We start from the raw sequence: 23,921 nt of genomic DNA, 5'->3' as shown, positions 1-23,921 counted from the left end.
TTTGACTCTTGCTCTAACTACATTCATAAGGTTTTTAGAAGGAAAATTGTTAGAGAAAAGACAAAAGTGCTATGATTTAGAGTGCATTGATAAAGGAGAAGAATTTTAGTTCTCCAAATACTTGATACCTCAATTTCATAAATTGCCTGGCAATTTGACGAAAGTCTTATGTACTAAAAAATATATTTTTTTTTAATGAAGTATTTGCTGATGTATTATAATGAAAAACTTGCTTTGGTGATGAGTATTATTATGAGGAGTGCTCTCGTAAATGTTTTCTTTGCTTTAAAAATGTTGTGAAGATTTTATTTTTTTATGTGTATTGGTTTTATGTGGTAGTACTGATGAATGTTATATCTTCTTATAAGTCTTGTATGAGATTCATATATTTGTAATTATGATATTGTAAAGGTATTTCTTGTATCTACCATATACAATAATAAAAATATTAAGCTCTAGAAACACTGCCTTCAACTCCAGAAGGTTTATGTGTTTTGCGGATTCCTCTTCCTGCCATATGCCATGAACCTGGAGGTGTTCCAGGCTGGCCCTGCTCCAGCTAGAGAGTGAAGAGTCATGGTTAGGTGATGTGGAAAATCCTAAAAGGTGGTTCCTATCAAGAAGTGGCCCTTGTTCACCCACCAGAGGAAATTCTCTCTAAGCAAGGCTGGACTGAAAATCAGTTTGAAATGAGGATCCCTTGATTGAGCCCAATGAGACGCCAAATTAAACTGTGTGCAGGGCATTCGTAGTCTTGCGCTGGGGACTGCAAGTACACAGGAAGCCATGCGTTCCAGTAGGCACTGAAACCACCTCAGAGGTCTTATTGGGGAACAGGAAGGGAGACACTGTACTGAAAATCCCTCACTCTCTCCTCCATTATGAACAATTTACCCAATTCTGAATCCCCAAAAATATCTCTAAATTCCAACTTTTGGATCATGGTAGTCTTCAGTAATGATCAAGAGACCCAGGTTGAACATGTGGTCTAGGGATAGCTGTTGTTTGAAAGTCACCTGAGCTGGCGATGCCGGCCTGACCAGCCAATCGTTGAAATACAGTTATAGGTGAATTTCATTTAGTTTGGCGAACACACTGGGAACCGAACAGAAGCAGAATCAAATGCCCTTGACCTGAAAATTATCTTTGCCGTTAGAGAACGGGAGGTAATGTTGGTGAGCGGCCCAAATTGGAACATGCAGGTATGCAACTTGGAGGTACACAGCAACCAGCCAGTCGCCAACAGTAAAGAGGTCTGTATGAGGGCCGGAATTATCTTCCATTTTTCTTGGGGTAAGAAAGGATTGAATAGGGAGAGGTTCCAGAGCCCTCTCTGAAAATGGGGCTTGCTTGACTGCTTCCCTCAACAAATGTTTCTTGATCTCCTGAAAAAGGGTCTCTAAACCTTGTTGAGAGAAGGCAGGAAAAAAGGGAAACATGAAGGGGAAGGAGGTAGGCTATACCCATCACCGATAGGACCAAAGAGTCACTGGCTATCACCTTCCAGCTGTGGAGATAATGCAGACTGCCTCCAGCCAGAGTGCCATGGACCCAGACTCTTGTGTCATTTAGACAACATGGAATCTGAGACGGGCGAAGGTCTGGATAAAGAAACCACTTGAAAGGGATGTGGCTACCTCTTACATAGGACACTTGAAGACTTTTGTGGAGAATTGTACTGATCATAACACTCTCTATGTACAGTGGGAAAGGGATGCTACTACTGACTCGAGGCACCTTGTGATGTTATGGCCATTGTGAGAAACGCTAAGGAGTTAGCATTTTGGTGCTTATTTTCTTTTTATTCAATTCTTTATCGGTACTCGGACTGACCAGCTCAACCCGGTTAAACTGTAGACCCAAGATGTGCTCCTCAAAGTCACATTTACCCTTAAGATAACGCGCCTACAAAAGGCAGCTCTGATGGCCATGCCTCAACCAGCGGCATCCACAAGGTGGCATGAGGCCTCCATTTGTTCTTTGGTCACCTGGTGTGCCTCAGCTAAGCCAGAACAGAAACTCACCTGCTGTTCAGGAGAGAGCAGGGCACAACAAGCTCCCAGTTTCCTCAAGAATTATAACTTGGCCGCCACCATTACTGGCCTCAGCATTCACCTGCATGAAACTCGGCTCCGAATTCTGAAAAAACCCTTTTGCCCGCACCGTCAAGAGGCTTCATGCCCCTGAGGCTCCTGGGATGTAGAGGAGACGATCTCACTTTCTCCAAACAGGGTTGCACTGGGCACAAAGGCAGAATGGACCAGGGGTGGCCCCGTAATGCAACATTTTCACTGGATAGGGCCCAGTAATGAAGATGCAGCTTCTTGGCTACTGGAGTAACCAATGAACTCCAAAGGAAGGCAAAAACTCTTAAAAGTGTTACCTCTATAGGGACAGAGCAGATTACAATCAAATCCAAGGGGAATTCCTCTTATAGCCACTGCTTGTATCAAGTGATATTTAGCAAAAACAGTACAGGTTTAATTACAAATTGTTAAGTGAGAATTGGGGTAGACTCAGTTCAACTGCACATAAGATCAGCAATGCTGGTTGGACTGCTGCTACGGTAGGTGCATATAGGCTTTCCCATAGCCCACAGACATATAAGAGATTATTACTGCACCATAGCTCATGTGCATGTCCCTTCTAGAAACATGCCCATGAGATATGGTGCAGTAACTATCTTTGCACAGATTAAAACAAACAATATTAACAAGAAAGTTTTTTTAAAAATACAAAATGAATAATATGGGTATAGGTAACACATGAAAGCGATAGCGCACCAAAATCAAACAGTAGTCAGTCAATGGTTACATAAAAGAAAAAGAAGAAAATGCATAATTTTGTAGTAGTGTGCTATAAGTCCCCTAGACAAAGAAGCCCATGCATTTAACAGTCAAAAATAATGTAGTGTAGTTACAAAGGAATATGTCCTCTATGTACTAAGACTTCTGTTAATTTATCATAGAAAAAGTACTTAAGGTTTGGCCTAATGTGAATAACTGGAGGAACCATAGTAGGGTTCTGCAAATGTTTTCTAGCCTTCCCAACCACATCGGGCTGAAGGAATAAGTTACTTACCTGTAACTATTGTTCTCCAGCATGGGTCTATCATGGATTCACATGCTCATGAATATTCCCCGTCGTCAGGCTGAGAATCCTCTATAAAAGAAAAAATGTTCACTTTCACTTACAAACTGTACTTCTCCTTTAAACAAATCACTGTCCTCTGGGTCATACTGCCCCCATCCAATGACAGTCCTCTCCCTAATCCCCTTGTCTGGCATTCATCTTCAGATTTGGTAAGCAGTAAAGTAGCAGTTGACCAAGAAGAGCAGTAGTGGGACGGACAGAGGGTGTATATTTGAATCCATGCCAGACCCATGCTGGAGAACAATAGTTACAGATAAGTAACTTGTTCCTTCTCTAGCATGAGGTCGGTCATGGATTCACATGCTCACGATTAACAAATACATAGCAGTACAACCTTTCACAACCACAGGAGGTGGCAAGGCTCAACACTGGATGTTAGGGAGAATTCTCTTATAAGGCTAATTTCCCAAACCTAGCGAGTCCCCCAGCAGCTTTGCTGGATTTTTGGGGTTTGTTTTTTTCTCCTGCTATGAGTGAAACTCTTTTACTCCCATTCTTAGGCATGATTTGAGGTATGTCTTTGACTTGTTATGTGCTTATGGGCTATGGGGTTCCTTTTTACTCCATAGGGTATCATCTGTTTTTCTTTATGTGTAGTACACAGCACCCTCAGTGCAGTACCACAGGGGTGTCACAGTGACCCCCAAACATAGGCTCCATACCCTGGGAATGACTACTGTCTCCCAGGGCATGTAAAGTCACCATTGGCTTTACTAGTCCAAAATTGTGAACAGAACCAGTACAAACCATCATGTTGTGGAAGTACTGGTAAGGAGTAACTCTATTGCCCCTGGGTCTGTTTTCGAGGGGGGACTGTCCCGTCCCCCCTCGTCGAGTTTCTGACTGGTGGCAGTGGTTACCACGCAAAATATTCCACCGGAATATTCTCTATGGGATTTTCCCATTGATTTTAAACGCACCACTTTTTGGTGCAATGTTAAAGATACCGCTGGTTTATTTATTTAATACTAAATCACCGGTTGGGTCTTTTTGCCAGAACTCGATTCTAAAATGGTGTTTGTATCCGTCTATGTAATTCTGACCAAGGTCGAGCCCTTTGTTCAACTATTTTGGCAGGCTTCTCCACAGAAGCCCTCCAAATGGGGTCACCCTGTCTGGGTTCCACAGGAAGGTTGGAGGGGGGAATTGGCACCCTGAACTGCGTTGCCTTAGCAACCCAAGTCGCACTCTACTCTGATTGACCCAGTGGGCAGCCTCCTGGCTCACCACTTAGCATGTGTGATTGACAGCTAGGCTGATGAATGGGTATTTTTTCTGCATAAAAGCAGGGCCTTTGGGACTGGAACTTCAGAAGTCGCCACAGGACCTAAGAATCCGAAGAGGGACGAAGCTGAATCACCTGCAACAACGACACCACAGGTGAAGCCCTGCTGCAGCTACCTCACCACTTTCCCGACGACAAGAGAAGATCTTATGTTGGACGAGTCCTCTTCCTCTGAGCTGGTGGGACCAAACAGTTCACCCTTTTCGCCTTCCAAAGACGGCCCTTGGTCGAATCGCCCGTGCCAAGCACCCCGGCGGCCGGATAGCCAAGCTCACCACTTTTGACCGCGAATAAAAGGACCACACCTTTTAATCGGGAACTCCGCGGCTGGTTTCATCCCTGTGCAGTGCAACAACTTCACGTTTCTTCCTCAACGAGATCTTCTCTTCCCCGGGTCGAAACCACGAACTTCAACCACTGCCAGGAACAACTGACCCTGCTGCAGCTTCCTTTCTCTTAAGGTACTGTGTCCTGCCTGGCCTCCCCTTTCTACAGATTGCTAAAGGTGACCCTTAAATCCTTGGCTTCTAAACTGGGTTGGCTCCAAGCCTTCTAACTATATCTTTTGAATCAACCCAACCTCTTTTGAACACTCTGCAAAGACTTTCAGTGCACTTTAAACCATGTGATCGTGGGCACATTTCGCTTTGCCCCATTTAAAGTGGGCCTGGCCTATGAACCTTGGCTCTACAGTATAACCTGCCTTTCTCCCCTTGCTCTGAACTCTTAAAAGTGTTGGGAACTGTTTTATTTTATGTTCTGCCTTTTCTCTCCCTTTTTTAACCTAAACTATTGGAGTGCCATCTAGGTTAAGCACTCACTTCTGTTTTAACAAATAGTTGTGCTTTAACCCTGACTTGTCTAATAGTTATCAAGGGAGGTGTGTATACCCACCTGACTGTATTTTAGATTACCTTTCATTGAGAGTGCTAGTGTATTACCTAAAGTGTGTTTTAAATAAATAACTATATACTTTTTATACAAAGCTCTGGTGAGTGTTTGTTTGCTCTACTGTGTTTTGGCTCTATGGTGAATACTCTGCATAGTGCCCTACTCTTCTTGGGAGAGGTCTGACTGCTTAGCCACAGCTACCAGGTAAATCAGGGCGGTGCAGACTGCTACCAATTGGGTTTACTGCTGCTCCTGTAGTCTTAATCTTTTTGCAGTGTTCCCCAAGGGAACTGCACAGGATTCTGCCTAACACTGGAGCAGACTCACCTCAAGCAAATAGGCTGCGCAGCACTGCTTGGCTGACTCTTGACGCCTCTCTGGAATCTCTGTCGACGCAGTAGAATTTCATGAAGGTGTGCATGGACCGCAACATAGCAGCCGTGCAAATGTCGACCAGGGGCATACCAGACAGGAACGATGTCGCAGAGATTGTTCTGGTGGAGCGGGCTCTCGGACGGCCGGGCAGGTGTCGGTTAGCCAACCGATTACAGTGCCTGATGCAGCCAGAGAGCTGTCATGAAAGGGAAGCCTTGGACAAGGCCTTCCCATGGACAGCTGTGAAGTAAAACGAAAACTCTTTGTGCGTGCCACGTAGAACTTCAGGGCACGAGCAACATCCAGCGAGTGCAAGGCCCTTTCTGCCGGCGACAAAGGTTTGGGGAAAAAAGGAGGGGTGCGTACGCAGCAATACCCTCGATTCGTGGAATGTTAGGTAAGGCTATTTGCAGGATAGGGCCTGGATCTCACCTACTCTCCTGGCAGAAGTGATGACCACAAGGAAAGCTGTCTTCCACGAGAGAAACTTGAGTGGGACCTGATGCGGAGGCTTGAATGGGGCCCTCATGAGTCTCGTTAGAACCACGTTCAGTTCCCACGCCGGGGCAGGGTCCTTCACCGGCGGGAAAGATCTGAAAAGTCCTTTAAGAAACACTTTGATGAGATGGTGGGGCCAACGTCAAGATCTTCCTGGTGACCTGCTGTAGCAGGGGATAGCCGCCAGATGTACCTTGATGGAAGCGTGCGCCTGTTCAGCCTTGGCCAAGGAAAACAAGTATGGCAGGATCTGTGGGGCTGTGACTCTCAAAGGGGTAATTTTCTGTGACGGGCACCACGTAGCAAAACGCTTCCACTTGTGACCGTAGCACTTCAAGTTTGAAGGTGCTCGGACGTTGGTGAAGACCTCCCTGCAGTCTGCTGGTAACTCGTATCCTCCAAACTCTAGGGCTGCAGGAGCAAAGCCCTCAAGTTGAGCGATCCTGGATCGTGATGCAGGATAGTGCCTCTTCCTTGATCCAGAACCACTGGCAGCTTGACCGGAGGTGACGCCGACAGGCAGAGAAGGTCCACGTACCAAATCTGCCTGGGCCAAGCCGGGACGATGAGTATCATATTGCATTGATACTGTCTGTGTTGAGGACTCGTAGCAGGAGAGAGAGAGCACAGGAAATGCGTACAAAAACAGCCCTTACCACGGGAAGGAGAACACGTCACCCAGGCTTCTTGGTTGGTTGAACCTGCTGGCAAACTTCTGGCAAACAGATTGATCTGGGGCCTGCCTCAATTGGCGAAGATGCGGTCTCTGTATCAGCCTTGATTGCGTGTAGGGACTTGTTGACCTCCCCAAACAAGTTCTCTCTGCAAAGGGCATGTCCAACACCTTCGCCTGGACCTCCTGCCAGAAATTTGTGGCCTTCATCCAGCCTTGCGACGAAGACAGACAACGTTCCCCATCTGCTGGAACCCTGTGTCGGCGACGACCAACACCACTGTAATGGAGTGATCAGATGCAACTTCCCCCCTCCCGGAAGAGAGCAATTGCCTCCATCCTCTTATCGTTGAGGAGGAACTCCAGAATAGGTCGCAGTTTGTACCACAGTTCCCTGTCATACCTGGCTGGGATGGGCAGTGTGTTGGCTGCCTTGAGACTGGACGCCGCAGTGTAAATCACCTTCCTTCCCATGGCATCCATCTTCTTCCCCTCGCTGTCCGGAGGGACCGAAGATGAGGACGGGTTAGCAGACCGTTTCCTTGTGGCCGCCGATACCACCCGATCCGGAGATGGTTGCGACCTCAGGCACTTGGGTGTGGAGACTGGCACCCGATACTTCTTCTCCAGTATATCCCGTTTGGCCAGAGCCGTGCAAGGGTTCTTCATGAGGGCCAGGACCCTCCTCCCACACGTCGTTTAAAAGGGGCACCGTCATGATTCTCTTCCACTTGGCCTTGCGCCTCTGGTACAAGAACCCCTCCTTCCTGGTTTCTTCGGGCACAAGCTGGAACTGCTCTGGCGATCATGGAATGGAATAACCCCACCTCGTCTGGTGGGGACACCCTAGGTGTGGCATGCAAATGTGGAGACTCGCCATCCGCTGCAATGATATCCTCGTCTGTAGTCGTGCCCGTATCCATCCCTGTGTCCTGGTTCAAGGGGCCCGACGCGAATGTGGAGGCTGAAATGTGGTGTCGGATGGCACTTCTATTCTTTGTTGGAGGCTGAACGCGGTTCTGGGGGACCACTGGGGCATCCTCTTCTGGATCTCTAACACAAAGGTGTGAAGGGTCGACAAAATGTCCTGAGACACATCCCTCGCCTGAGCTGGAGGGATCGGAACACTAGGCCCTGCGCCGTCGTCGCCCACCTCTTCCACATCTTCGTGGACCGTTTGCAAGGACTCCTGGTCCTCGTCGTCTGTGGACGAACCTCTATGGCTTGGGCCACGGCCTAAGAAGGCTGTTTTGGTGCCTCCTCGCCCCCTCCTTTTTCACCCCTGTGGGACTGGAGCCTGACCCCGTTTCCCCCTCCTTCTGACGTGCCAGCAGACTTTGTCAAAGTCACTGCAGCGGTGTTACGCCTTAGAGGCAGGGATACCTTTTATGCTGCGGGGGCTACGTTCACAGGGTCAGCTACCTTAGCAGTCGTGATAGCAGCCACCACCAACTCTATTGTCAACAATGTCTTATCCTTTGCCGATTGGGCGTGCCTGGGCTATGCGGCCTTCTTTTTCTCCGTCCGTGGCTTCTCTGACTTCTCCCGCAGTTTAGGCAGTTAAGATGATTTTCTTTTCGAGGAGGAGCTTGATTGCCGGCTGGCAATGGAGGCGGAGGGTGACGTTGATCGCGCCCTGTCCTCCTTGGGACCCACTTCCGTGGTGAACCTGGTGGACTCGGACTTGCGGTTCTTGGCATTGCCTTGGGCCCCCACGGATGAGGCGCCCTCAAAGGACTTAGAAGACTGCTCCTCGGACGGCTAGTCCTGGGTGAGGCATAACCCTACTCGCAACACGGGGCAGAGGTTGTGGCATTCAGCCACGCCGCCAGTCTACTGTGTCTGTCCCTCCGCGTCTTCTTGGAGGACACAAGGCATATCTCACAGTCCACCTCCTTGTGGTCCGGATGCAGGCAGTAGAGGTATTGCAGGTGTTTGTCTTCCACAGGTGCAGGGCTTGAAGAGGGACCTTCCCTCCTCCTCCTCCGTTAGGGTCGGAGGGTACGAGGTAGGCTCGATTGTCTTCCGGAATCTTTGATGATCTTCACCCTTGAGGGGCGCTAAATTTCGCAGACAACAGATCCCTGCTGTCGGCAGATGGAGAAGAGAGCACACAGGCTCTTTCTGAACAAAAACAGAACCTTTTTCTGCCAGAAAAACATAGAAGTAGCTCACAGAGCAAGCTCAAGGACTCCCAACACTAAAGCGTTCAGTAAAAATCTGAAGGTGGCAGCCAGAGGAGGGGCTTAGGGAGAGGACTTTCATTAGATGGGGTGGGGGGGCAGTATGACCCAGAAAACAGGGATTGGTTTAAAGGAGAAATGCAGTTTGTATGTGAAAGGAAAAATGTTTTTTCTTTTACAGAGGATTCCCAGCCTGACGGCAGGGAATATTCATGAGCATGTGAATCTATGCCAGACCCCATGCTGGAAAAGATGGATGCAGAATTTATCTGCCGAGGATAGGACCTCCCTGATCTGCCTGAGGGCTTCCATTATGCTATGAACCCTTTTATGGAAGACTTTTGCAGACATACGGACCTCTTCTAAAGCTGTGTCTAAGTAATGCAGTGGGTTGTTCCCTGGAGGACCAGGCAGAAACTGTGGAAGAAAAGGAGGAGGATCCTTCGACAGAGGTGTCAGAGAAGGCTCAAGTGGAAGGGGTGCCATAAGGCTCACAGGTAATGGCCTAGGACCGTGGAGGGCAGCATTGCAGGGTGGGCCTTGAGGCTCGCCCACCATGCATGGACCTGACTATTTAGGATCTGGCAACAGTACCTCCCATATTATGCCTTTAAAATATGTTTTCATGGGATGAGAGAGAGAATGCAGTCTCGAAATGTATCCTCCCTCAACAAATGGTCCTGGGGAAAACCTCCTGAGGTCACATCTGGATGCCAGGTTCTGGGTGGCACCATAAGATTTGGAGCCGAATAGCCTCTCACATTAGGTGACCACTACACAAGAAGAAAAAAGGAGGGAGTGCCAGAGATTCCAGGGAGGGTGCATGTGGTAAAAACCTGTTGGAGTCTCCAGGCCAGATGTCCTGGCTGAGCCCGCCAGATTAGCATCAGCAGGCGACTGACCAGAGTCCGAGCCCCAAACAGTTACAGTGGAAGAACAGTGATCCATAGCTGTTGTGCAGGGATGGGAACCGGGGATGCTGAATAGCACCCTGGAGGGAATTGGCGCACAGGACCTGCCATTAACACAGGCCCCTTAAGGCCCTTGGGTGAAGAGCCCATTATGTGGAGCAGGATTGCCTCAGGACCAATTATGGTATGCAACAAATTGCCCTCTGGAACAACGCTTACAGTACGAGCCTTCACAGTGGCCAAAGGCTCCCATGGAACCCAGTTTGGTAACAGACCACGAACGTCCCTCTGTGTAATCACTGATAATCACTGATAACAGTGGTCTCAGAGCGAACCCCGGTAGAGCTGTGGTTAGCCACTAAAGTCCCAGCACATACCATCCAATCCTGATCCATCCCCAGATAAGAATTGCCTGGTTGGGGTTCTGAAGAAAAGATGCAGGTGCTGCAGAAAACGTAGATATTCTTTCCTTCTGCAAGGCCACAAGGCTTCTGAACTGATCCAAGGGAGCCAACTTCCATCACGCCAGTCTGTGCTTCAGTGACTTCTGCAAAAGTGTATCACACAGTGTGCAGGTTTCCCAGCAGTGAAGAGGGTGCAGACAAACCAAACACAGAGTGTGAAGGTCCAACATAGATAGAAGGACCTGCAACACCGGGTGCTTACAGAAAAATCTTTAACGGGCATGCACAATACAGAGCAGAAGCGAGCTGGGGGAAAAGAAAAAACAAATTAAAAGCATTGCCTGTAAGATGCAAACCTAAAAAGAAAGAAAGCTGCATCAGGCATCCAGTGCAGAGAAAGGGCCTAAGAGGGTAAAGCATGGGGAGGAAGCAAGGGTATTGTCGAGCACCACGCCTGCAACCCACCTAGGTGTTCAAATTCTTAAAGGAGTAGTTTGCATTGCTCTGCTAAGGCCCCAATACTGTCCCCGATCTACCGGAAATCCTATAGGTATGGAGGAAAGCAGACGGACATGGCAGTATGTTTATGAATGTGAGGGGCTTGACCAAATATGAGCAACTGTGGATCTAGTGCAGAGGATCTGCAACCTGGTGTTCGAGAAGTTTTTGACTATGGCATGATCTTTCACCATAGACTATGCTGGTTAGGGCAGACGGGAGTTGTAGTCCAATAAATAAGGAGCCAAAGCGTTTAGATCAGTTATCTAGGGAATAACACTCTTAAGTTCAGATTCATCAATTTAAGTCACCGATTATTAATCACAGCAGTGCAAAGTTCTAAATACAATAACCGCACCTCTGCGACCACTCCACTCCCACCGCTCCTACTCACCATCTTCCTTCTCCATCCCAAACTGTAATAAGTAGCTGAGGGAATGGAGTGAGGGGTCGTCTCAAGTATTAGAGTAATACATCTAAATGCACAGAAACAATATCTTCCCATCTCTGTCAAGCCCACCTCTAGTTTGTAACACACGTACCATTACATTAAAAAAAAACACTAACCCGGCTCATATCCTCCGTGCAGTCTTCTCTTGATGATCCAACAGATCTGGTCAGTGTGCGGTGCTGTACCTGTGGCGATAATAACTGCAGGCTGTTTGCTCTAGAGGCCATCCCTTGTCCTACACTCAAATTGTTCTCTGTGCCCTTCACCCTCACTCTGTCCCGGGACACATACATAGAATGTCGATGTGGGCGCTGCTGAGAGGAGAAGGGACTGGTGTAACCCAGGCCATAAGACAAGGATTCATGTGGTGCAGAAAGGGAATGGGAATGGCTTCCATCAGTCTGATCAGGCACTTTCAGCTCCTCCATTGTTCTCGAGTGTCTCGCCTGTGGTCTTCGAGAATCAAGAGTCCCTTCCATTCGGTTGTTCCTTCCAGAAGGGCTCAGCATAGTTTTGTTTTCATTATGCCTCGGCGGCGTTGGACTAGTAGGAGAGTTCAAATCCTGGCAGCTGGATGGAAAATACCGGCTATTGGGCTCCAAGATCTGAGCTCTGGCTTCACTTAGGTTTCCCACAGACTTTGAGTCCGTAAGAACTCCAGGATTCTTCGGCAATGCCCTATTATGAGAATGTTTCTTGGAAGACTGGGGTATTGTATCAATGTAGCTGTGGCGAGTGTGCTTCTCGCTTGGCTGTAAACTCCCAGTTTTGCCATGTGATGTTTCCATGAATGAGTGTCTGTTATGCTGGGACCGTGAGTTTGACTTCAAGTATTTTGTGCCAGGACCATCAGAAGCCTTTTGATCCACATTAAACTCAAACTCTGTTTTCGTCTTTGCTTCCTTGGGACTCAGAAGATGAGGCAAATTATTAGATTGGTCCTTGCTGCTGGGTCCACTTTGGTTACTTTGCTTTTTTGTGTGCACTGTTGGGCTGTGCGTGGAGGCGACGGGGTGGTTCCCATTTATTAAAGTCTCAGTGGGAGCAGCAACTTCCTCCCCTCTTTGATGTCCAACACTAAGACTCTGGGCATCCTTGCTATTTGATCTGTGATGAGGCTGGTTGGCAGTGCTTTTGCTGGATTGGTTCCTACATTTGAAACATAAAATGTAACAAAATTTAACACATCAAAAGAAGTATTGTTTTCAAATGTAACCATTTACTTTGCATATCACCTACATTTGAGTCAATGCTTACATTGACAAGAAATAGATGTTCGCAAACGAGTTACTATAACACAAATTGAAGACAAAGAAAAGGAGTAAAAATCAAAAGTAAAATGTCTGACACTATTTTGGATTTTTAAATGATATCGATTTATAGAAGGGCCAATTTTGTATTACCTATTTTCTAATATCTTTTTATTAATCGTGTTCCATAATATAACATCATCAGTATGACCTTGTCTCAATACGATTAAAGGGTACCAACTAATCACACCATGTGAAAGTTCAAACTAAAGTGTTCAGCATGTCAGATAGATCACTTCAATCAAAACAACTCAGCTTAAATACAACGTGTTTCTGTTTCATCACTTATTGGTGCAAATATTTACTCTTCTATGATGAACCTTTTCCTTATCCCCTCCCACCCTTATAGCCCCCTCTTCAACTCTGTCAACTGCAGTTCCCATTGACAAGCTGGGTGGTGTGCATCATTTAGCAGTATAACGAGCCTGAGACTTGGCTTATTATCTTATTTCTCTCTGGGCTAGAAGCATATCTTTTCTTTCCTATGGCTTTACCGTTAACTCCAGACAATGAACCTCTCATCACCACCTCTCTGTGTAATACTGTATGCCTCCACAAAGGGAGACCATTCATACTCTACACTGCTTGGTTTCTCCTGTAACAATGTTGCAAGGCTCTCCATATCATAAATCACTTTTGCTTTCCTCGGCCATTCCTGTTGTGTGGGCAGATATTCCCATCAATAGTGTATCAGAAGACATGTCCTGGCCACCAGGAGTAGATTACGTGGCTTAGGTGGAACCAGTCTGAAGTTGTCACTCTCCCCCTGATTAGTACAAGGGAACGCTTCCTAAACCCTTACCTAATACCGAACATTGTCGATATATGATTTGCAAGTTAAAAAGAGTAAGCACTACTTGAAAGAGAGGTTGCGTGAGCCTAATGATAATACCCAAACAAAGTCAGAATCTCAAACTTTACCATTACATGGGACTAGATTTCATTACTCAACTTAAAACATTACAATCTACTTGAAGGAGAGGGCGCGTGTGCCTAATTGTGTTTTCTCTTGAGAGACTGAACTCTATATTGTACCCCAAAGTGATATTTGTTCTATTTCAAAGTAGTAAAGAGTTTAAAGCCTTGCAGAGAACAAGAATTACTCCAAGCCAAGACACATTCCCTTTATATAATGAAACTGTCTCGCCAATAGCCCTATAACTGTAAAGTGAAGTTGTTAACAGTCAAGTGGCATAAGAAACAAGTACCCTATTGTTGGCTGAAGCTGAGAGAGTGGCACATAGGCTTCTGAGTAATTATTTGGCTGATGACTGGCAGAAAGGTGGGAACAAAGCTGGGCAAGGGGAATTAAATGCTTATGAAGAATACATTGAAGTAGAATACAACCTGTGGTGCCGAAAAGACTGCTGAAGCTTGGAAGAAGAGAGTCTTATGGGCAGAAGAAGGTTGTTCTTGCAGCAGTAAGACAGACGAAAGAGGCAAAGAGGTTGCCCCTTTTAATAAAGACATTAAAAGGAAGAGTGCCTTGCCCACCTGAAGAGGCTGGACTGTCTGATCAAAACCAACTTAATAATTCAACAATACTGAGCAGTCGTAGTAATACTTGAACTGTCGTGGTATATTAAGTTGTCAGCAGATGTCACATTGAAGTGGTTGAAGCAGTAACATACTGTGATACAAAGGTGACTGTTCTCCTAGTACCAAAAAGTGTAGATGTTGGAAATAGAAGCAGCAGCCAATACACCAAATGTGAAGTTGTAACTGAAGAAGTCCTAAATAACTGTGTATTATTGACATTTGGAGAATATAACACTTTCTTTTGAACTGTGGCAGATCATCTTGAAGAGACAATTTATCATCATAAATAGGATCACCATTGGTGCTATTTGTTATGTCTGGTCCTGGTCCCTGTATGCGTGTCCGAGATGAGTGGTGATGTCAGTGTGGAATGTCAGCATGGAACCCTGTGTGCCTGAGAAGAATGTTGTGTGGTTGGAGTTCTGACCCAGGCAGTTCATGAAGATGTAGTCTGGGTGGTGGGAGCCAGTAGGACCTCCATTGATCTTCCTAGCTCCTTGATTAATTATGCTGATGTAACTTGATGAGCAATAAACTACATGAACTAACCTACAGCGCAAGTGTATCCTTTCAACCTGCTGTACAATACTATACTTTTCTGGAAGTTGGAAGGGGATCTCTTCATCCAGGAACAAAATAATTGTTACCAGCGGATTCTTTGTTTATTGAACTTTTGCTTTGACTTTGAACTTTCAAGAAAGGGGCAAGCACCCTTCTTTTCTTTTGTTGAGCATTTTGGAGTTGACTTTGAATCCTGGGGAAGGGATCTTACAAGACAAGGTCATTCAGATATTGTGTTTATATTGTTTAGTTATATGGTGTTGCCATATAATATCCTTGGTGTGTTTATTGTTTAGTGTGAGGTCCAGTTTACCCATGCTAGATAATGTTCCCCTTAGCCTCTAGACTAGGTAGGGAATTTCTCTGTTGAGTAGGGCAAGTAAGCTATCTTCTTTAAATAATTACTTTAATAAAATAGCATATTTTGAGAAATCTACAAGAAGCTGTCCACCTTGTATTACTGACCACTCACACAGTATACTCAAATATCTTTACATTGCTGTTTAGCAATGCTAAAAACTACATTTGTCTCTGTTACTGCCTTCTTTAGGGATCACTACTATTCTCGCTCTGAGGAAGGAATTCAGGGCATTGCCACCCTCTTGGATAAAATGAAATTGTTTTTGCAGTAAGGAGGCCAACTCCTCTACAAACCTCTTGTAGAAGGTCGATTTGTATCCGTCAAAGCCTGGCACAGTTTCCTGTTTGAGCATCAAAATGGCGCTCTGTATTTCTGCTTCTGTAATTTGACTTTCTAAGGCTTCCTGGTTCCCGCCCTTCCTGACACAGCTTTGGTAATTCAAGTTTATCGAAAAAATTCAGTCCTCACCTGCCATGGATGTGTCCTGAGCCTCATATAATTTCCTGTACAGTTGGCCGGACCACCTACGATATGACTTGGGGGTTAGTGATTGGGTTTCCATATTCATCGTTGATTTTTACAACTGCCCTCTCTGACCTCCAGCCTCTGAGCAGCTCTTAGTCTCTTAGCCTATTTGCCAACAGAGAGTGCACCATGTCCCCTTTCTAAAAGTATTTTTGCTCAAGAAAATTCAACTGTCCATACATTTTTGAGACCGCCAGGCTTCTCAGTTCCTGCTTTTTATACAGAATGGATGTTTGTGTCGCCCAAGTCTTTAAATTCTTGAATCTGGGTCTCTAGCCTTTTAATATCCCCCTTCAAGGTTGACTCAAATAGCATTCTTTTCCGCTTCTTGGCCCCATCATCAGCTACATTCTGTCCACGAAATGTAGCTTTTGCGGCCTCCCAAACTATACTGGGCCACACCTCACCTGTATGGTGAACAAGGAAGAAGGCTTTAATGTTCTCCCTTATTTTGTTTTCTAAACACTAGATCTTTGAACAAGGTGTCGTTGCAGGTCCACCTACACTCTGCCGTTTCCTCCCCTCACTAGGTCATGGTCAGAACATTCAACCGCGTTTATTGACGCGTCCATGACTTGATCCTGTCCTGTTTCCATTAAAATATAGACAATGTGTTAATGTACCGTGAGGTCCTAAATAAACGGTGTATTCCAGTTTCCTAGGGTTGGCCTCCCGCCACATATCTAATAGGTAGCAATTTTGCAAGGGGTAGCATAGTCTGCTTTCTAGCTGACCTTTGCTTTTAACTGCACTCTCTCGTAAGGAGCACCAGTACAGTTTTGGGTCGGCTATCATACTGAAACCTTCCCCACAAAAATGGTACTGTAATGAATCCTACAGAGTACTAAAAAAAAAACTATGTAATGTCTCCTCCCAGGTGGCCAGGGAAAGGCAGACGTTTCCTGATCCTGACCCTGGGGGCAGTATTAGCCAAGAGTATCACCTGGGAGGAGAAGGGCCCCATGGGAACATGAGGACTTTGTTGGATGAGACGCAGTGTTTGTCTTCCTCAAGGAAGAGAAAATACCAGAATATATAAAGGCTTGTTGTCAAAAAAAGCTTTAATTCCTGCAAACTAACGAGGAATGTGGGTGAAGATAGTTATAACCAATCCTGTATTAGGAGTAAGAAAAGCACATTCAAAGTCACTGAAAAATACCATTTGTCTGTAAAGCCAAGTATTTCATGGAATCCTTGTGGTACTCCTTTGGGGAAGATCTATAAGGAGAGAAAATAACCTGGTGATGATATTTTCATAGAAAGGGATGAATTTTATGTTGTGGACTTCAAGTTCCACAATTCCCAAGGAACTGGGATGAAGAAGAGGGCTGCAGGCAAAGGAACAGGACCGCATGTTATAACCCATTAAGGATAATGACCCACACCTGAGGGAGACTGGGAGGCATAAAAGGTCCCCTCAGGTGCAGGCATTAGGAAGGAGAGGAGTAGTAGCAGAAGGTGCAGAAGTTTTGTAACCTCCACATGGCAGCAAAAGCAGATGTTGATGAAGAGTTGAGAAGCCAGGACCATTGAAGTATGTGAAGTTACTTTCAGTCCTGAGAGGGTCTCCCATGCTGGGGTTTACAGTTGCAGAGGTCGCACAGAGGAAAGCGCACCCTTTTACAGCTTTCCTGACCGTCAGACGAGCACCAGTGGTAGACGAGCACCGGATAGCTGTGGGAGTCGGGAGGCCTCTGAAATTGACAGACGCACGCGTCAGGAAGCAACGAAGAAGTAGTTGCAGAACCGCGCTCAGAAACTGAAGGTGGCTTAAACCTACATTGCTAGGCTAAGGGAAAGTGAGAAAAAGTCCCCATCAGCATTTGGTTAATGACAGAGTGTGGAAACAAGAGTGGCAGGAAGCCTGCCCTTCTGATAGAAGATATTCATAAGGAGTGGAGCATGACCTGCATTACGTGTGGCAACCACCTATGTGTAATAAACAACACCAGTGTGGTTCTTGTTTCCCTTGAAGACATTTCTATACTTGATGTTGTGAGGCAAAAGACATTACTACATTATTGGAAGTGAATTTGATTGTTACCACAGAGGTACTTGTAGTTAGTAGTTGTTTTGGCCTGGCAGGAGAGTACATCAGGTCAGAAGACTTTTGCAACAATGTATTCTGTTCTGGCAGGAGAGTACACCAGAACACAGAACTTTATAGTAGAAAGCCTGGCAAGCGAGTAGACGAGGTGAAAGTCCACTGAAGTACTGTGGTGTGGTTAGGATTCTTAAAGAAGCAGATAAACAGCCCCTAAAGTATTTTTGTGGAATGGTACAGAACTGCTGCAGAATTATTGAAGAGTGTCAAAGAAGTGGTTTTTATAAACTGGTGAAGAAATATCCTGACAAAGACATTTTTGTTGAAACTAATGAAGTTCAAATGTTGCTTTCCTGATGAAGAGGTGTTTCAAGATCTTGGTTACAAGTGAAAAGAGGAACACTTTGTTGAACATATCTGAACTTTTGGTTGAATTCCCACAAGTGAATAGAGGAGCGCTTTGTTGAACATCTGTGAACTGGTGGTTGAATTCAAATTGGAACTCTGGATTATCAACGTGGAACATTTTGTTATGAGACAGAATTTCCTTATCCTTTTGGAACTGATAAACAAAATCCTACTTAAATCCGGCGATGGGGAATTCACACAGACTAAGGAGAAGCTAGTATTGTGATGTGAATTTAACTGTTATATTTGTTGCTTATGAACTGTCATATATTACCTTGTTGAGTTGGTTTATGTACAAGTGTGAGGGACATACACCTTTTGTTAGAGTGTTTATTTCAGTTTATTTTAGGCAGCGAAATACTGGTCATGGTAGGGACAGCGAGGCATTTATCCAACCTTTGAGTTAATATAATGGCATCTTTTGAAAAACCTTCACAAAGTTGTCAGTCTCACATTGTTCTTTTTTGTTTTAAACTTTATTTATTGAAAGTCATATTGGAATACTCACAGTACAGTCAAATTACCATCAGTGCAGTACTGGTACAAAAATATACATACATGAAGGCATGCATAGTATACGGCATAGAGGCCGGAGAGAAGTCACTGCCGGGTAACATATCGGAAAGATAGCTTCTAAATGGTGCCATATGTCCTTGGATCTGCTTGTTACTGGCACAGTCAGTACATATTGTTCTTCGCATTCGTTGAGAAAAGTAAGTACACTGAGAAAATCAGTCATCTGGGGTGCATTTATGGATTTCCAACATTGTAATATGCAACGCTTCGCAACAATCCATGACACGTTGAACAGGCGTCTAGTGGTTTCAGCCACTTTGCCAATGTCTGCGAACAAATATTTCAAGGGAGAGAGAGTTTCCGGAATTGATGGGATTTTCTCGATGATTTCTGCAACATTACCCCAAAACCCACCAATCATTGGACATGCCTAGTACATACGAAAAGCATTCAAATTTTGTGCGCCACATTTCAAGCATTCCGCCAAGCAGGTTTCTGTGAACTTCGCCATTTTAGCAGGGGTTTAATGGAGTTCATTGAGAATCTTTAACTGGAACAGGCGTAGGCCAGCATTTAAGGATACAGATTTTGTCAATTAGTAGCATCTAAGCCACTGTTCCTCGGCCAGTGTTATTCCCAGATCCGATTCCCATGATGCTTTAATGGTGTTCAGTGAAGCGGAATGCACCTGTACCAATGTATATAGATTAGAAATCCCCTTCTTAGCCCCATTTCTGGCTGTTATTGCACGTATACACTAATGTGAAATGGGTTCCGCCGGTAATGACGGCCATCTAGCACAAAACGCAGCCCTCATGCAGTGATATTGGAGCAGCTTGAGTTGCCCACCCCCAACAGTGTGTACAAAATCATCCAAGCTCACAAAGGTACCCTCTGGGAAAATATCTCGCATTTGAAGTTGCTTCTCAGGATCCCATGTTTTCGGCAACGACTCGTCAAACGTGGGCGAGATGCCAGAGAAGCACCATAGCAGGGCTTCTGAGTCGTAAGGTGTGTCTACCTCGATTCTTTTATATATCTTTGACCATGCATGAACAGTGGTGCTGACGGGGTCCAACTTACAAGAGTCTTTGTGACGTGTACTGAACATGACAGATCAGAGGTTGGTGGGGGATGCTGCATATTTCTCAATAGGGATATGTGTGGCATCGTCTTCTGGGTCGCACCAGTGTTTGGAAAATTGGGCCTGCGCCGTTAAGTAATATAGTTACTGCCTCCACAGGAATAGGGCTCCACCAGCTTCTCCCATTTCATCCTCGTAGCCCCATCACCCCATACAAACGAAGAAGCTAGAGATCACAACTTCGTAAAGAATGCCCTACCAGGCGAAATGGGAAAGTTTCCAAAGTAGTATAGTAGTTTAGGAAGGACCGCCATTTTCAGAATAGCCACCCGGCCGTACAAGGAGATGAGAAGTCTGGCCCACAGTTGGAGTTTGACTACAAGCAGCTGCAGGAAAGCTTCATGGTTGTCAGCATATAGCGTACGCTTCTCTCTGGACACAATTATACCGAGATATTGGACTTGCTCAGGGACCACTTAAATCCACTGACGTTGAAGTGGCACTTAGTGGCAGGTGTTAGGGGAAATAGCTCAGACAGAGTTATTGATTTTATATATAGAGTAGCGTGCACATTTGTGTATGTCTTTCATAACGGGTTCCCGGTTTATCTCGGGTTCTCGGATAAAGAGGAGAGTATCATCCACATAGAGAGATCTAATTTGAGGTGGACCAGACATTTGGGTGCCCCTATGTGCATGTTCTTTCCGAACAAATGCAGCCATTGGTTCAATCGTAAGGGCAAACATTATAGAGAAGGGACAAACCTTTCTGGTACCCCTACCCAAAGACAAAATCACAGATAAGGTATGATTGGTAAGAACCCTTGCCCATGGGTTAGTATAGAGGAGCTGAACATATTTTATAAAGTATGCACCTGGACCAAAGCATTCCAGCACTGAGAACAAATATGCCTGAGAGACCGAATCGAAAGCCTTTTCAGTGTCTAGTGCAGCTACTGCTGCGTTTGCCTTTGGGCATATTTGTGCCATCACCCCAAATAGCCTACGCAGAGTAAGGGCAGTGGATTGCATTGGGATGAATCCAGAGGTACCACGCTGGGCATATTGGGCAGGAGTCTAGTCGCTAGGATTTTGGCAAACATGTTGGCGTCGTGTTAATCAGGGACAGGGATCTGTATGAGGACATGTCGTGAGAGGGCCGCCGTGGCTTCAGCAGTACTAATAGGTAATAATAGCCTTGCAAATCGAATCCGGGGGAGACCCCCGGTCCATGGCCTGTTCCCATACGCTTAATAGTATGGGAGCTAGCTTGTTGTGACATACCTTCTACAGTTCTATACCAAGGCCATCTGATTTGGGTGCTTTCCCGGAGGCCAGGGCCTTTATAGCACCCGTTATCTCCTCTAGGGTAATTGGCAGTTCCAGCATGGATCTAGCCTCAGGTGACGGCACGGGTAAGTCTGAGCCTATGTAAATATTCAGATGTTTCTTCAGCAGATCTCTCATCGCGATTAAAGTATAATTTCGGCAGAGAACTGTGTGAAAGTAGCGTTTATTTCCTCCTCCTGGTTCACCACCTCGCCCCGCACTGTCTAAATACTTGCAATGGGGATGCAATAGCTTTCCGCCTTCAGCATATTGGCAAGGGATTTGCCCGCTTTGTTGCCCTTGCTGTATCTGCGAGCTCTCGCTGGGGCGGCCATATATTGAACCTCTCTGCCAGTTTATGAAACTCACCAAGTAATTTATGTATATCCGCAAGGGTGTCCTTGTTATGTGTGACACTAGAACTCTGTTCAAGTCTCAGCAATTGGGATTCCTCCTGGCACAATTCCCTTCAGACTGATTTAAGCAGTCCAATGGTCTTGGCCATAAGGATACCGGGGATCGACACCTTAAATTTCTACCATAATGTTGCGTAGGAGCCAATAGAGCCTTCGTTGATGTCAAAGAACTCTTCGATCGCCACATGCAGGGATTCAGACACACTAGGGTCATTGAGGATAGCAGAGGGCATCCTCCAGCACTTAGCTTGCGGGGGGCATCGTGGATTTCAAGACATAAGGAAACTGGAGAATGATCAGGCAGTGTGTGCGGGTGGATATCACATGTCGATACCACGTGCGATAGCGAGGTGGAAAGGAGCCAATAGTCGATCCGAGACTCAGAGTCATGGACCGTGGAGTAGAATGTGTATTGTTCGTCTACCGGGTGAAGCGCACGCCAGCATTGATCAATAGCACCTGTAGCAGCATCTGATGCAGAGTGGGATCCGCCGTCGTTAGAGTGTGGGGGGGTGCTGGACGACCTATCAAGCCTTGTATCCAGAATAGTGTTGAAATCTCCAACCCAGAGCACTAAGGTCTCGTCCAGTGGAACAAGCATATCCCAAACTGCCCGGTAGAATTCCGGATCGTCTACGTTTGGCCCGTATGTATTAACTAGATCCACTGAGTGCCCAGCCAGTTCCCCCCACACCAACACATAGCGTCCCATTGGGTCTATTTTACTGTGTGTATAACGGAAACCTAGCGACGGGTGTATAAGGGTAAGGACCCCTCTGGACTGTGCAGAATATTTCATATAGTATCGGAGTGGGCACCAGCATGCATTGAAATAAACGCTTAATTTCTTCAGCGCGTGTTTCCTGAAGCATCAGTATCTGTGGGTTGTGTCTAGTCACATATGCAGCTACATTATCTGGCCTTACCCGGGTTGTTGATGCCCCATATGTTCCAAGAGAGCAGTTTAACCCTGAGCCTGGTGCCAATGTGTGTGTTGTGTGCCATTCGCGATTGTTAGGCAGAATCCTGGGCAATGCCCTTAGGGACCACTACACACAATTAAGACTACGAGTGGTAATAGAAGTTCACCTTTGGTACAAGACTGTACTACTATGTTAAAGTGGTAGCAGTAGCGGAGCAGCCAGGCTTATCTCAAGAGTATTGTTACGCTCACCTGGTATCCACGGGAACGCCCGTATTCCCTGGTTGCCGGATTCCCCCCGGATGTGCCCAATTTGGGATGATGTTTTCTATGGCTGGTGGGCGTGAAAACACAGGAAGACTGGACTTAGACACTGATTTCGTTTCCTCACACCAGCCCCTTGTACTCGACCTGATGGCCCCCTCCTTACCTTGTTATGATGTCTGGCGTGCTCTCCGTCCTTTTCTGCACAGGGGCGCGTAGTTCTCTGCAGGTTGAAGCGACAGAGTTAACTTCACTGGTGCCAACCCATTCAAGTGTCTTTAAGGAGGTAAGTCCGATTATAGCAGTCTCTGAAGGCTTTTGCTTTGCTTTTGTGCTATTAATGTCTTTCCCTGATTGTTTCCCCCTTAGGTGTGCGAAGGTTCGCTAGGTGCGCTGCTTGGATCAGGCTCCTGCTGGGATTATGGACGCGGAGAGTATGAAGAATGATAGGTTCAGCACAAAGTGTGGCGCGCTAATGTCTTTTTGGGCTAACTTGTATTCTTTATTCCTTTTCAGGTCACAATGGTCTTTCTGGGCGTGCAGAGATTTCCTGAGCGGAACCGGCCAAGATATGCCCAGCCAGGTGAGGAGGTTATGGTTACTGCTGTGATTGCCGTGAGTAACCTGTTTAACGTTGTCCTTTTTTCTCTCTCCCTCCAGGTGCTTCATTCCGGTGCATGCGTGATGTCCTGAAGATGCTGCCAACGGGATAGAAGACCGAGAGCAGCCGGGATCGAAGGATGGAAAGCTCGAGGTAAGCAGGGACTGCTAATGATGTTCTTTTGTCTCCTCTGCAGGTCCGCTATTCCAGGAATGCCGGTTGCTGGTCTCAACACGATGAGCGTCACAACGCTGGCTGCAGAATAACGCGAAGCACGTTCTTTAGCTTGGGTGTGGTTTATATAGCCTACCCCTGTAAAGTAGTCCAGGTAAAGTAGTCCGGGCTACCACACCCTAAAACACGGCACTGCACAGTCTGATTCTTAGGGACTAGACTGTGGGTGTCTCCATGTTGGCTGCAGGCTTACACACAAAAAGTAGTCCCCTCAAGTCCCATTCCAAATATGAGCCTGGCGCCAAAGTCGCCAGGACTGACTCCAGGAGAGTCCCTGGTGATAATGTAAGGCCCTTGGGACCCCAAATGAACCCCGAGTCCTAACCCTACCTGGCATGTGACCATGCCAGTGGGGTTCTGGGTCCCGGGTCGTGACAGCATATGAGCAGTAGCAAAGATTGCACAAAGGGACCACAATTACTGCGACTCAAGCAAACACTGACTCAAGGTTTCAGGTAAAAAATATAAGTACATTTATTTTTAAAC

General features: G+C 46.1%; 1 protein-coding gene across 11 annotated transcripts in view; it reads right to left on the bottom strand.

The window, feature by feature from the left end:
- Positions 1-23,921, bottom strand: part of CDKL5 (cyclin dependent kinase like 5) — a 2,489,742-nt gene that overhangs the window by 378,962 nt on the left and 2,086,859 nt on the right. For all 11 annotated transcript variants that reach the window (XM_069636841.1, XM_069636839.1, XM_069636845.1 and 8 more), the window contains one exon: positions 11,439-12,471. In XM_069636841.1, the coding sequence (XP_069492942.1) occupies positions 11,439-12,471 (1,033 nt within the window). The remainder of the gene's footprint in view (positions 1-11,438; positions 12,472-23,921) is intronic.

This window comes from Ambystoma mexicanum, chromosome 7p, assembly GCF_040938575.1.
Source record: "Ambystoma mexicanum isolate Mex_15411 chromosome 7p, UKY_AmexF1_1, whole genome shotgun sequence".
NCBI classification, from domain to species: Eukaryota; Metazoa; Chordata; class Amphibia; order Caudata; family Ambystomatidae; genus Ambystoma; species Ambystoma mexicanum.
Note: the sequence above shows the minus strand (reverse complement) of the source record. Positions and strands in the feature narration are given on the sequence as shown.